Source organism: Mus caroli, chromosome 2 (genome assembly GCF_900094665.2).
Source record: "Mus caroli chromosome 2, CAROLI_EIJ_v1.1, whole genome shotgun sequence".
Lineage (NCBI taxonomy): Eukaryota > Metazoa > Chordata > Mammalia > Rodentia > Muridae > Mus > Mus caroli.
The window spans coordinates 105,196,938-105,211,393 of record NC_034571.1 but is presented as its reverse complement, the minus strand read 5'-3'; the positions used below and the strand labels follow the sequence as shown (position 1 = coordinate 105,211,393).

Here is a 14,456-nt window from a genome sequence, read left to right as displayed (position 1 = left end):
ACATTTTTTCAGGTGCTTCTCAGCCATTCGNTATTCCTCAGGTGAGAATTCTTTGTTCAGCTCTGAGCCCCATTTTTTAATGGGGTTATTTGATTTTCTGGAGTCCACCTTCTTGAGTTCTTTAATTGCAAAGCTTCTGCAAGGCAAAAGACACCGTCAATAAGACAAAAAGGCCACCAACAGATTGGGAAAGGATCTTTACCTATCCCAAATCGGATAGGGGACTAATATCAAACTCTTTTTCTTAAAGCATGTTTATTTCAGTTAGCTTATAAAGTAGCAGGTTTCTTTTATATATATATGTGTGTGTGTGTGTGTGTGTGTGTGTGTGTGTGTATGATTTTTATTGGACATTTTCTTTATTTACATTTCAAGTGTTATCCCTGTTTCTGGTTTCCCCTCCAAAAACATTATCTCCCCCCCATCTCTTCCCCCTCCCCCTGCTTACCAACCCACCCACTCCTGCTTCCTGGTCCTGGCATTTCCCCACACTGGGGCATAGAGCCTTCACAGGACCAAGGGCCTCTCCTCCCATTGATCTCTAACTAGGCCATATGCAGGTTTCTTATTGACTTCTTTCAGACATCCTTAGTTTTGGTTAGTCTTCCCTTCCCTCCCTTGTAGGTGTAATGTTATTGTGCACCCTTGGATGGCTGAAATGCTGATTTCTCTGTCCCAATATCTGGTGTCAGTCAGTACAGGCATTGTAATGCTTATGTTAAGAATCTCCTATCTTAAATTCGTGTAAACAGTGCTCACCATTGATTCTTTGCCTTGTCAATAAATGCTGGAAAAGCCAATAATTAGACAATAGAGAGAACAGGGTGGGGCGTCCATGAGGAGAAAAGATTCTGGGAGAGGTTGAGCTGGAGAGAGGCAGCCAGTAGGAGGGAGAAAGGAGATGTCATGAGAGTTCAGCTGGAGCGTAGAAGGACATAAAGACAAGTATTATGGGGATATTGGCTGGCAGGTAACAAGATTAGATTAGAGGATTAGAACAGATTTATAATGCTTAGTTATTGTGCTTTTAAGTTGTAAATAAATCTTAATCTCTCTATGTTGTTATTGGAAGACTAGCTAGGATAAGGAGAAACAGCCACAGTGTTAATTTATTCATACATTTATAATAATGTACCTTGTTTCACTCCATCTTTTGCCCACCTTTTGTCTCCATTCCCATTTAATCTCTCTGAAAAGTCAGTGAGAAGGAGAGAAAGACAAAAAAGAGAATGGATACCTTAAGGGAGCATAGGCCTTTATTTTGGGGAACCCACCCCCAAGAGTTCGAGTCTCTGTAAGAATCAGAATCTGCTGTCAACTACAAGCTGGCCCCATAGTTGGCCATTGCTACAAATGCCCAGTTAGTAGGTTAAAGAATATTCGATGGTGGATGTTCATCTTTCCTGATTGGCTGTTACTTGGGGTCCATGCAACAGAGCAGTAAAGAATCTAGACAAGCAAGCTGGTTTACTTCTGGAAACCCAATTGTTGTAGTTAGTGGAGTTCACACAGATCAAGCACGATGGAGGAGTTTGCCAAATGGTGTGTCTCTGCCTAAAGTTCCCATACTTACCCTCCCTTTCAAACCATTTGTGTTTTGCTAGTCTCCTCTCAGCCTATTATCTCGTGGCACCTTCCTTGCTTTCTAGTCTACAGATTTATTTTTAAAAATGTTAATATGGTGACCTCTTTGCTAACTTGCATGAAACACCTTATCAAGCAATGACTAGAGATTCATTATTTCTTACTCCAAGTAGCTCTTACAACATTAAAAATCTGAATGAAGAAATTATTTTTTAATGCAGAGATAAAAACTGAAATACGTGTGTATGTGTGCGTGTGTGTGTATCTACCTACCTATGAATTTTTTTGGGTTATTTGCTTGCTTGCTTGTTTAAGACAGAGTTTCTCTGTGTGTAGCCATAGCTATCCTGGAACACACTAGTAGACTAGGTTGGCCTCAAACTCACAGAGATCCACTTGCCTCTGCCTCCCAGGTGCTGGAATTAAAGGTGTGCACCCCCACTGCTACCCAGTGCATCTTTATTATTACATGTAATATTTTAAAATAAAAGAATCTATTAAAACAAAACCAGAAGGGAGGTGGTTTTAGCTCAGTGTTAGAACACTTGCCTAGCATGTTGGGAGGAGGAAGGGAAAGATGAGGAGGAAGAGGAAGCAAAAAGCATTATTTAACACAGTGTCTATTTCTACTGCTATGATGAAACATCATGACCAAAAGAAACTTGGGGTGGGAAGAATATTTCAACTTACAGTTTCACAACACATTCTCTCACTGAGGGAAACCAGGGCAGGAACTCAAGGAGGCAGAAACTGAAGCCCTGGAGCACCCGTGCTCACAGGCTTACTTCTCATGGTTTGCTCAGCCTTTCTTCCTCTCTTTCTTCCTTCCTTTCTTCCTTCCTTCCTCTCTCTCTCTCTCTCTCTCTCTTTCTCTCTCTCTCTCTTTTTTTAAAGATTTATTTATTTATTTATTATATGTAAGTACACTGTAGCTGTCTTCAGACACTCCAGAAGAGGGCGCCAGATCTCGTTACGAATGGTTGTGAGCCACCATGTGGTTGCTGGGATTTGAACTCTGGACCTTCGGAAGAGCAGTCGGGTGCTCTTATCCACTGAGCCATCTCACCAGCCCTCTCTCTCTCTCTTTCTCTCTTTCTTTCTTTTTTAATAGCCCACAGGCACTGCCCACAGCGATCTGGACTGTTCCCCATGAGTTATCAATCGAGAAAATGTACCACATAGGCCAATCTGGTGGCAGCATGTTCTCACTTGAGAACTTTATCAAATGAACCTATCTTCTGTCAAGCTAACATAAAACTGTAGCACACATGGACTAACGTAATGAAATATTTAGTAGAGGAGAGAGAGTAGAGGAGAGAGATTGGGCTCAAATGTCAATACAAGAAGGAAGAATGGACATTTATAACCAAGAAGTGCTTAGAGGACAGTGGATAAGACTGAGAGGAAGCATCAGGCTAAGGAGTTCTGGCTGAAGAACTGATTGCGCTGGATACTTTTAGGTCAACTTGACACAAGCTAAAGTCATCTGAAAGGAGGGAACCTCAATTAAGAAAATGCCTCTATAAGATCAGATTGCAGGCAAGCCTGTAGGGAATTTTCTCAGTGATTTCTCTGGGAGGGCCCAGCTTGTTGTGGATGATGCCATTTTGGGGTTGGTGGTCCTGGGGTCTATAAGTAAGCAGTATTAGCAAGCCAGTAAGCAGTACCCCTCTATGGCCTCTGCATCAGCTCCTGCCTCTGGATTTCTGCCCTGTTTGAATTCCTGTCCTGACTTCTTTTAATGATGAGCCATGATCCAGAAGTATAAATCAAATAAACCATTTCCTCTTGCTTTTGGTCATGGTGTTTCATCACAGCAATAGTAATCCTAACTAAGACATTGATCTAAAGGATGTTTGCTGAAGGCAGGCCATAGTGGAGGCCAATGAATGTGATCAGATATCAAGGCTGGGAGAGTATTGCCTTTCCATAAGTAGTGAAGACCCACAAACTGCTTGCAGCTAATTGCAAGGCTGAAGATAGGCCAACAGCAGGGGCTCCATACTGCCTACAAAATGAAGAGATAAACTGACGTCAGTAAATAGAATTGGCTCCTTTTTTTCTGGCCCAAAGCCTCTAGCCTCATAAAAACGATACCCTTCTTTTTCACAGTTTCTGGAGGACAGAAGTGCAGACCTGCTTAGTGCAGGTTACATGCCTCTGTGCAGGTTGAATCAAGGCGTTAGCCAAACGACTGCCCATTCTCAGCCTTTGAGGTTGCCACACATGCACTGGGTCACAAATTCTCTTCTATACTATGTTCTGTGTGTATCATCTCTATTCTTTTTTTTAAATTTATTTAATGTATGAGTGCTTTATCTGCATGTAAATCTGCATGCGAGAAGAGGGCATCAGAACTCATTACAGATGGTTGTAAGCCACCATGTGGTTGTTGGGTATTGAACTCAGGACCTGTGGAAGAGCAACCACTACTCTTAATCTATGAGCCATCTCTCCACTCCCCCCCCCCCAAATCTGTATTTTTTCTATGGAGATTACAAGGATCCCTGAGCTGACGATAGACCAGAGCGAGATCCCAGGAACATTGGCACTAAGACCTAGCTTCAGTCTGAACTCATCAGGAAGACTTTAGATAAAGGTCCTGCATACTAAGAGATAGGAATCACAGTGTTGTCAAAGAGTATTACCATTGCATTCTGAGTCAGTGTAATTTAGAGCTCAAGATGAATGCTGTTCTCACAGCATGGAAAAAGATATTTATTTCTCCTGAGTAAATGTAAAAATGCTCTCTTGTTCTTTTTAAAAGAACATCTCAAGTTCCTGATTATTTGAGCTATACAAAATGCTTTAAACATAACAAAGAGAACAATTGAGTTGGTCGGGATGACTCATGATGAACTTTCCCAAAGAGCGTCATTTACATGTGATCCTGCCCAGGGAGTACACGTTTATAAACACACTGGAGGAGTTGCAGGTGAGAAAAGCCCATGGTCAAAGACAGGAGAAAGCAAATGATGGCATAAACCAGCACACGTGTGGCCAGGCTGTCGGGAGAACTGCAGGAGACAAGGTTAGGGAGGTGCACTGGAGATCTTATGCTTAGTCAGGTTTGTATTCCTGTACAAAACCATGAAGCAAGTTAGGGAGGAAAGGGTGTATACTTCCACATTGCCACACCACCTGTCCTGTCAGGATAGGAACTCACACAGGACAGCAATTTAGAGGCAAGAGCTGATGGAGGGTGCTGCTTACTGGCTTGCTTTCCCTGGCATGTTCAGCTTTCTTTCTTATAGAACCCAGGACTACCAGCCCAGGGATGGCACTACCCACAATGGGCTGGACCCTCCCCATTTGATCACTAATTGAGGAAATGTGTTATAGCTGGATCTCATGGAGGCATTTTCTCAGGGGAGGCTCCTTTCTCTGTGATAACTCCAGCTTGTGTCAAGTTGACACAGAAAACCGGTCAGTACATTTGTGTAGCTTTAGAAACATTCCATTAAAAATAAAAAACAAACTCATTCCTACCTATAGACAACGAATAAGCAAAGATCAGAGAGACAGCATATTCAGTGGAGTCTGTAGTTGTGTAGGATCTGCCGAATTGGGGAGAAATTGCCTCTGAAGTTTGGGGGTGTGTGTGTGTGTGTGAAGCATCACAGTGATCCCGGGAAGAGTTTCTGAAAAGGGGGACTAAGACTTGAGAATGTGGGGATGAAAGGAAAGAGAACACATTCAGGAAATATTTCTAATACCTACTTGAGAGGGCTTTGGGAACTGCCTAAATTTACTGGTTTGAGAGAATAGAGGAGGGGATACAGTCAAAAGTTGCAAAGTGTTTAAAATAGAGATTCCTTTTGAAGCTAAAAAAATTTTTTTAAGCTGGGAAAATGGCCCATGCCTATATGCTGAGATCCTTCAGAAGGAGAGGGTCACTTGAGCCCAGGACTTAGAGACTAGCCTGAATAACATAGTAAGACTCTCTCTTGCTATGTATAGGTGACACACACCTATAATCCCAGCTCTCAGCTCTCTTGCTATGTATAGGTGACACACCTATAATCCCAGCTCTCAGAGACAGAGGCATAGTGTTATTGAAAGTTTGAGGTCAACTTGAGCTAAGTAACAAGTTATAGGTCATCTGGGACCACACAGTAAGACCCAAACAAAATAAACTGCTGTTCCCTGTGCGCACCCCCCCCCCCCGTGGGTTGAATAGTCCTTGTAGGCTATGTTTGTATCCTTGGTCCCCAGTTGGTAGAACTTTTTGGGAAGAGTTAGGAGGTGTGGCCTTATTGCAGGCAGTGTGTCAATGGGGGTGGGGGGTGGGCAGGCCATTCCCAGTGTGACTATCTGTCTCCTACTTATGGATCAAGATGTTGGCTCTCAGCTGTTTCTGCTGCCACATCTTTGCTTTACTATCATGCAACTAGCAGGGGTTGGGGGTGGGGGTGGGGATGGGAGCAGGGGGTAGGAAGGTGAGAATCTCTAGGAAGTCCCAGAGACCTGGAAAATGGGAGGTTCCCAGGAGTCAATGTGAGTGGCCTTAGCTAAGATGCCTAGCGTGGACATGGAACCTGAAGAGGCCACCTCCTGTTGCTAGGCAGGATCTCCAGTGGAGGGATAAGGACACCACCCCACCCAATAAACTTCTGACTCAAAATTTGTCCTGTCTAAAAGAAATGCAGGGATGGAGCAGAGACTGAAGGAAAGGCCAACCAATAACTGACCCAACTTGAGACCCATCCCATGGGCAAGCACCAATCCCTGACATTATTAATGATACTCTGTTATGCTTCCAGACAGGAGCCTAGCAGGACTGTGTTGCTCTACCCAGCAGTGGACAGAAACAGATGCAGATATCCACAGCAAACATTAGATGGAGGTCGGGGACTCTTATGGAAGAGTTTGGGCAAGGACTGAAGGCCCTGAAGGGGATGGAAACGCCACAGGAAGACCAACAGAGTCACCAACTGGACCCCTGGGAGCTCTGAGTGTGAGCCACCAGCCAAAGAACACACATGAGCTGGAATGAGGCCCTGGCACATATGTAGCCACTCAATCTTCATGACTGTCTTGTCTGGGCTCAGTGGGAGAGGATGTGCCTAATCTGGCAGAGATTTGATATGCCAGTGTTGGGAAATAATGGGGTGTGGGTGGGTAGGGCTCACCCTCTCAGAGGAGAAGGGTAGGGAGTCAGGGAGAGGGGCTTTTTGAGGGAGGGACCAGGACAGGGTACATCATTTGGGATATAAATAAATAAATAAATTCATTTTTTAAAAAAAGAGCTCCAGCCGGGCAGTGGTGGCGCATGCCTTTAATCCCAGCACTTGGGAGGCAGAGACAGGTGGATTTCTGAGTTCGAGGCCAGCCTGGTCTACAAAGTGAGTTCCAGGACAGCCAGGGCTACACAGAGAAACCCTGTCTCAAAAAAAAACCAAAAACAAAAACAAACAAAAAACAACAACAACAAAAAACCTAACTAACTAACTAACTAACTAACTAAATAAATAAATAAAATTTAAAAAAGAGCTCCCTTCAATTGCTTCTTGTCTAGACTGGGGAGAGGTTGTCACAGAAGCCTTCATTGTCTCTCATTCTCAACTGTGAGTCTAAAGTCATTGATACCACTGCAAAATGAGCTTTCTTGCAGGTAACAGTCAGCAGCAGCATGGATCATGGACTTCTATATGACCTTATGGTGTCCATGGTTCATGCTGTGACCAGAGGCCATGTTGATGGTCTGTGCTGTCACTGGAGGCCACATGGATGCCTGTGGTCTGTGTCACCACTGAAGGCCATGTGCATGTCTGTGGTCTGCACTGCTGCCTGAAGCCATGATGATATCCACAGCCCATGTCACTAGAAGCCACTTTGGTGTTTGTTGCCTGCTCTGCTGTGGGCTTTGATGGTGCCTGTGTTCCGTGATGCAGCTAAGGGCTGGTTTGTACTTCCACTGAGATCAGGCTGAAGTCCCTAGTCCATGCTGATGCTGGGGCCTGTGTGGATGTCTGTGGTCCAAGCTGTCTGCAGAAACCACATGGATGTTGTTTTGTAACAGCCCAAACAAAAATAAAATAATTAAAAGGAGAAAGGGAGGGAGGGAGAAGGAAGGGAGGTAGGAAGAGAGAGAGAGAGAGAGAGAGAGAGAGAGAGAGAGAGAGAGAGAGAGAGAACGAATTTTAATACTGGGTTGGGTAAACTTAAGTGAAAGCCCCTTTCCCCTTCTTTGGGTGGTGGCCGCCGGGGCAGGAAGAGGGGACCAGAGAAAGAAGAAGAGCAAATATAAGGAAAGTATGATGGCCTGCATGCATGAAAAGATAAATATGCCTTTTTTCCCCCATTACTAACAAAAGTTAATGACAAAATATAATCTCAAGATCAGGGATGAAGAAACGATTTTGGAGAAGTCTATGTGTGTGGTAGGTGGATGGAAATCAGAAGTATGTCTCCCATATACTTTTGGGATCATATGTATTTTTTGCTTATTCCAGAGATAAGTTATAACAAAAAAAAAAGAATTCTCATGAGAAATCACTTTGTTACTTTTTAGTTATTTATTTAGTTCAAAATATGAAATGAATCATATGCAACATACACTATCCTAGAAATAAACACAAGGAAAAGATAGCCCCTGTGGTTTGGAGTTAGCATTGTAGCCTCCTCCCCACAAATCACTTTTGATATATTTACGGTGAACTATTTTTTGAAATCTCTATAATGGAAGATGCTCACTTAACCATCTTGATTCTTTTTAGGGGAAAAAACTGGTTGGGGTTCTCCTTGTAGTCTTAATGATAGCACACTTTTTCTGCCTTCATTCTAGGTCTGTAAGTCTGTTCTTAGAGGAGTTTGAGTTTGGAGGGAAAAAAAATTGTTAATTTTTTTTCTTAACACCTTCAAGAATATCTACCAAGGCCTTGGGATGAGAGTTGAAAATTTAAAGGAGGAACCTCTGTACAAGGGGACATGAGAGCTGGACCGGGGAGGGGATCCCACCTCTGTGGCTCTAAGTGTATATAGTATGCTGGATATAACTGTTTCATCACTGTCTTCTGATGTTTGAGGAGCTCAGATTAAACAACAGCAGCCTCAGCAGCAGTAACTTGTAAATTCTTCACCATCCTTTGTCCCCCTCAAACCAGAGGCCTGGAATTATAGTCACTAATCAGTTTCCCTGACTACTGAGTTTTCCATTTGCAGTGAACCTTGGAAAATCCTAGAACAGGAAAGGACATAGGGTATTTCCTATTTAAGAAGCACCTCTGTTGTCTTTTGGCATTCTTTGGATGTGCGCTAATCTTTCCCAGGGATAATGCTATGAATTTGTGTGGCTGCAGTGAAGGATGTTCAAAATAAACAGTCTTGAATTTGGCACTGCAGCCCGGTCGGTGGGAGTGTTGTTCAGTAGCTCCTTTGCCTGAGGCAGGCACCCGCCCACCCTCCCTCACACCCCTGTCTAATTTCAGCTGCCTCTGAAGCCAGTCCCACCCACAACTTCTTTGTCCTAAGGGTTTCTGTTTTCTGGTAGTTGAAGAGCTCTGCTTCATATCCTTTTATTTCAGAAACTGCTATTTGTGTTTTGGTGAAAGATCCAAGAACAAACAGCAGAGCGCAGGAAAGGAGCTAGATCTGGGAGCGTGTGTTTAGCCAGGAGAATTAGTGTTGCCAGTGTAGGATGTGGACAAGCCTACGAATGCAGAGACCTGTTTGGACACTCATCATGTTCATCAGGCTTAGCATGGTACCTGGCATCAAGTGACTGCATCATGATTATTCATTGGAAGATAAGTTATATTTATTGATTTTCATGCCATATTTTACAAAAATCATTTGTTTGCTCCCAATCAGAACAAATAATTTAAGTAATATACAAAAATCAGAACCAAGGAAAATATAAATAAGGACAAGTAAATAAGTTGAGGTGCATTTTAAAAGAAACACTTGTTCTAAAAACCAACATTTCTGAGACATAGTCTACTCACAAATCCTTTTTTTTTTTTTTTTTTTTTTTGGCTGGCCTCGAGCTCAGAAATCCACCTGTCTCTGCCTCCCGAGTGCTGGGATTAAAGGCGTGCGGCACCACGCCCAGCCACAAATACTTTTGATTAAAAAGTTTTTGTCTTTATGTGGCCAGAGAGACGGCTGTGTAAAGTGCTTACAGCGATTGCAGAGAACCTGAGTTCAAGTCCCAGATCCCATGTTGGACTGTTCACAACCATTGTCAGTCCCACCGATTTCAGAGGGACCTGATGCCTCTGACTTCTGCAGAGCCAGCACTCACATACATGTGCACCAACAAATACACACACACACACATACACACACTCACACTCACACACACACACTCACACACACATACACACACACACACACACACACACACACTCTAAAACAGTAACTCTTACTTTTCATTTACTTATTCTCTGGGTGTACCAGTGACATGCATATACAGGCCAGAGGACAGCTTGTGAGAATCCATTCTCTTCTTCCACATGAGTGGAGTTCCAAGGATTGAACTCAGATCTTTAGTCTTGACAGCAATCGACCTTAACCACTGACCGGTCTTGCTAGTCGGTATTCTGTCACTTTCGAATGTATCTTTGTACATTTGAAAAAGTTCAAAGTAAAATTTAACACACCGAATAACTCTGTGTAGCCTCAGTATTCTCTAAGGGCCACGTCTTTTCTAACTACAGCGCCACAGTAAAACCAGGAAACCAGCTTTGATGGATTTTGTGTATGGTTCTTTGTTATTGTAGCACACGTGTGAACTTGGGAGCCCATTGACTCGAACTTGGGTCCTCTGCAATAGCAGTGTACACTCTTAATTACTGAGCCAACCTTCCAGTACCATAATAATAAAAGCTTTTAAAGTAAAACATTGCAGAGTAGATTCCGCGTTAGTAAGGTTGGCTGGTAGAACAACCGGTTTGTTGTTGTTTTTTTAACCTACCTCTCAAATTGTCTATTTGTCTTATTTATATTTTTCCAGTCCCACCTCAGTCAGGATGCAGAGTTATCTGTGTTTTCAAAGATCTCTTTGTGCTTCCTCTCTGTGGTCACAGCTGTCTTCCCCTCCCACGACACTTAATCCTGACAGCCACGAGCTGGGTTAGTCTTCTTTCCATCACCGAGTTCACACATCAACTAAGAGTGTTGTGTGAATAGATCGATCATACAGATATGTCTCTTGACTTGTTTTTCATTTAATGGAGTGCTCTCCAGAGCTGTGTGCTTCAGTACTGCATTTCTGTTTTTTTAATTACCATCTAGTGTTCCATAAAATGGATTTACCAGTTTATTTAACCATGCATAGATTAATAGGCATGTTGATTGTTGCCAGGTTTTGGTGATACTAAAGCCAGGGTGCTTGTATATAGGCTTTTGTAAAATTTCACTTCTCTAGTCTTTGTACCAGGGAAATAATTGCTGGCTTTTGTAGTATTTATTTAGTTTTCTGTTACTTTGAGACAGGTCCTGTATTGTGTAGTACAGGTCAGACTCAAACTTACTATCAGATCAGGCTGGCCTTGAACTTGTGATCCTCCTGACTCAGCCTCCTAAATAACTGGGATTGGTATGTTTATTTTTATAAGGAACTGTCAAACTGTGGTCAATCTTTTCTGTTACCACCCACAACCATCCAGTTGTTCCACATCTTTGGCAGCATTTGGTATTGGATTTCTGTACTATTAATCAATCAATTAATTGATTTATGGGTATGGGTATGTACATTTGTGCATGTGGAGACCAGAGGTGGACCTCGAGATGTCTATGTCCATCTCATCTTTTGAGAAAATGTCCATTTCCGGTACCTGCATTGCACCATTTCTTAGCTAGGCTTGTTTGTCAGTGAACTCTGGGGCTCTGCCTGTAGCTGGGGTTAAAGACGTGGGCCACCAACCAAGGTTTTATGTGGATGATGGGGATCTGAAGTGGGATTCCTCATGCGTGTGAAGCAGACACTTTACTCACAGAGCCAGGTCCCCAGCCTGTTCATTTCTATGTTATCTGCTATAGCAGGTAGTAGTAGTCGTAGTGGCAGTTGTTGTTTCTGCTTTGTGATCTTATTTGCATTTCTCTAGTGGCTAGTGATAGTGATATCTTTCATTGGTTCTTAAAAATTTCCCCCAAATTTCTTCCTTTTGAACAATGAAACCAACTAAGATTGTAATTCATGTCTCCTGCTTAGCTCTAATTAACACCCATCTTCGTTTTCCTCCCTTCAGCATCTCACACCTACAGGAGCCTAAAGTGGGAGGACATGATAAGGAAGAAGCTCTCTCATCCCCAGCTGTTGTCCTTTCTTGTGGGAGACATGGACATCCTTGTGCTCATAGATGAGCACTAGGGAAAACAGGAATGTTAAACACACAGGGCCGTCTCTTCAAAAGGAGAGCTGTAGAACTTGTTTTATGCCCAGAAGGCTGGGAATGGAGGTGGTTACTAGCCTGGTGACCTTTGCATTATCTGTATGACCGAAACCACACCAGATCCTCCTCAAGACCCTTAAGAAGTCACATATTGTCAATCTATAGAACCCATCTTTATGGAAGATGTCACATGTACTATACAAAGAGGTTTGATGTAGTCCTACCAGAAGCTTTATCGTGCACCTGGGATTGAGTTAATTATCACCAGAAAACTGTCCCCCCCCAACTGTGCTGTACTTAACTATCTTAAAATACACTTCCCAGTGGCAAACTCTTGATGTTGAACCAACACTGGCTGCTGAGTCGTGTTGAACCAGACTTCTTTCTTCCCTCACTTGTTCGACGCTCTGTTGGTGATGGTGGTCTTAGAGACCATCTGCACACTTTCTGAGGCCCTTCCACTTGCATATGTCTGTCTTTTCTGAAGACCTCCCACCCCCAGATTTCTGTCCTTTCTGATTACTCATCTTTAGACACAGCGGGTGCTATCGCTCAGGATGACCTGTGTCTCATCAAGATAACTGATAGCATCAGGTGTTGGGGCTTCTGTAACAAAGCCTGGGCAAGATTTCAAGCTCCTTTCCTGCAGCCAATGGGGAAAGTTCAGCTTCCTGGAATTATGAAGATAAGGAATCCAAAGGCATCCTGTTTCCTAGCTTCTTGGCTTTTTTGGTGGAGAAGTAAGGTACACCATCTATTCATACTATTTTCATAACTTTCCTTTTTATTAATATTTTTCACTTGTGAGTTTTGACTTTTGTTGTTGGAGGGTTTTTTTTTTTTTGTTCTGAGTTGTTTGTTTTTGAGATGGGGTCTTAGTTTAGGTTGCTTTCAAATTAACTGTGTAGCTCAGGCCATAAACTTCATTTCTCAGATTCTAGGGTCGTACACATGGGCTGCTAAGCGTGGAGAAGGTTGGTGACATTTTCACATCTGTACATGGTGGCTCTTTGGTCAGTTTCACCCCCTTGTCGTCTTCTGCTCCCTCATCTCTCCTCCCCTCTCCTTTCCTTTTATGTTATATACATTTAAATCTAAATTCACAGAGTGATGGAAGACTTGCAAGGTTTTGAGCTCTCACTTTTATGCAGCTGTTATTGTCTTCTTCCTCTTGTACCAAAGGCCACAAAAAGAATCTTAAAAGCAGCCACCGGCTCACACAGTATGGCCGGCGACGTTAGTTAGCGCTAGCTCAACTCTCTCTAACGGGAAAGCAGCGGACTACAAGAGACTGAACTGTATCTGCCTCTATTTCCAACAGACTCACGTTCAACTTTCGCTCACGAAAATAGCCGGGAAAATTTTATTAGTCCTTTTTTTTTTTTTAAAGTTAATATAAAATTATAGAAAAAAAAAAAAGGAACCTGAACTTTAGTAACCCAGCTGGAACAATCCGCAGCGGTGGCAGGAGCGGCGGGAGAAGAGATTTAATTTAGTTGATTTTCTGTGGTTGTTGGTTGTTCGCTAGTCTCACGGTGATGGAAGCTGCACATTTTTTCGAAGGGACGGAGAAACTGCTGGAGGTCTGTTTTTCCAGACAGCAGTCCGACGCAAGCCAGGGATCTGGGGATCTTCGTACCATCCCAAGATCTGAGTGGGATGTCCTTTTGAAGGATGTGTGAATCATAAGTGTGACAAAGACTGACAAGCAGGAAGCTTATGTACTCAGTGAGAGTAGCATGTTTGTCTCCAAGAGACGTTTCATTTTGAAGACATGTGGTACCACCCTCTTACTGAAAGCACTGGTTCCCCTGTTGAAGCTTGCTAGGGATTACAGTGGGTTTGACTCAATTCAAAGCTTCTTTTATTCTCGTAAGTATTTCTTGAAGCCTTCTCACCAAGGGTACCCACACCGGAATTTCCAGGAAGAAATCGAGTTTCTTAATGCAATTTTCTCAAATGAAGCAGCATATTGTATGGGACGCATGAATTCTGACTGCTGGTACTTGTATACTTTGGATTTCCCAGAGAGCCGAGTAATCAGTCAGCCAGTTCAAACCCTGGAAATTCTGATGAGTGAGCTTGACCCAGCAGTTATGGACCAGTTCTACATGAAAGATGGTGTTACTGCAAAGGATGTCACTCGTGAGAGTGGAATTCGTGACCTGATACCAGGTTCTGTCATTGATACCACACTGTTCAATCCTTGTGGCTACTCGATCAATGGAATGAAATCGGATGGAACATATTGGACTATACATCACTCCAGAACCAGGATTTTCTTATGTCAGCTTTGAAACAAACCTGAGCCAGATCTCCTATGACGACCTGATCAGGAAATTTGTGGAAGTCTTCAAGCCAGGAAAATTTGTGACCACCTTGTTTCAGAATCAAAGTTCTAAATGTCGCACAATGCTTTCTTCGCCCCAGAAGATTGACGGCTTTAAACGTCTTGATTGCCAGAGTGCTATGTTCAACGATTACAATTTTGTTTTTACCAGTTTTGCTAAGAAACAGCAACAACAGCAAAGTTGA

At 43.0% G+C, this 14,456-nt stretch overlaps 1 protein-coding gene across 1 annotated transcript; it reads left to right on the top strand.

Annotated features, from left to right (window-relative positions):
- Nucleotides 1-13,334: 13,334 nt before the first annotated feature.
- Nucleotides 13,335-14,456, top strand: LOC110290056 (S-adenosylmethionine decarboxylase proenzyme 1-like). The gene is given in 2 exon segments (XM_029474304.1): nt 13,335-14,181; nt 14,183-14,456. Coding segments are annotated over 2 exon segments (996 nt in total). The 5' UTR covers nt 13,335-13,459.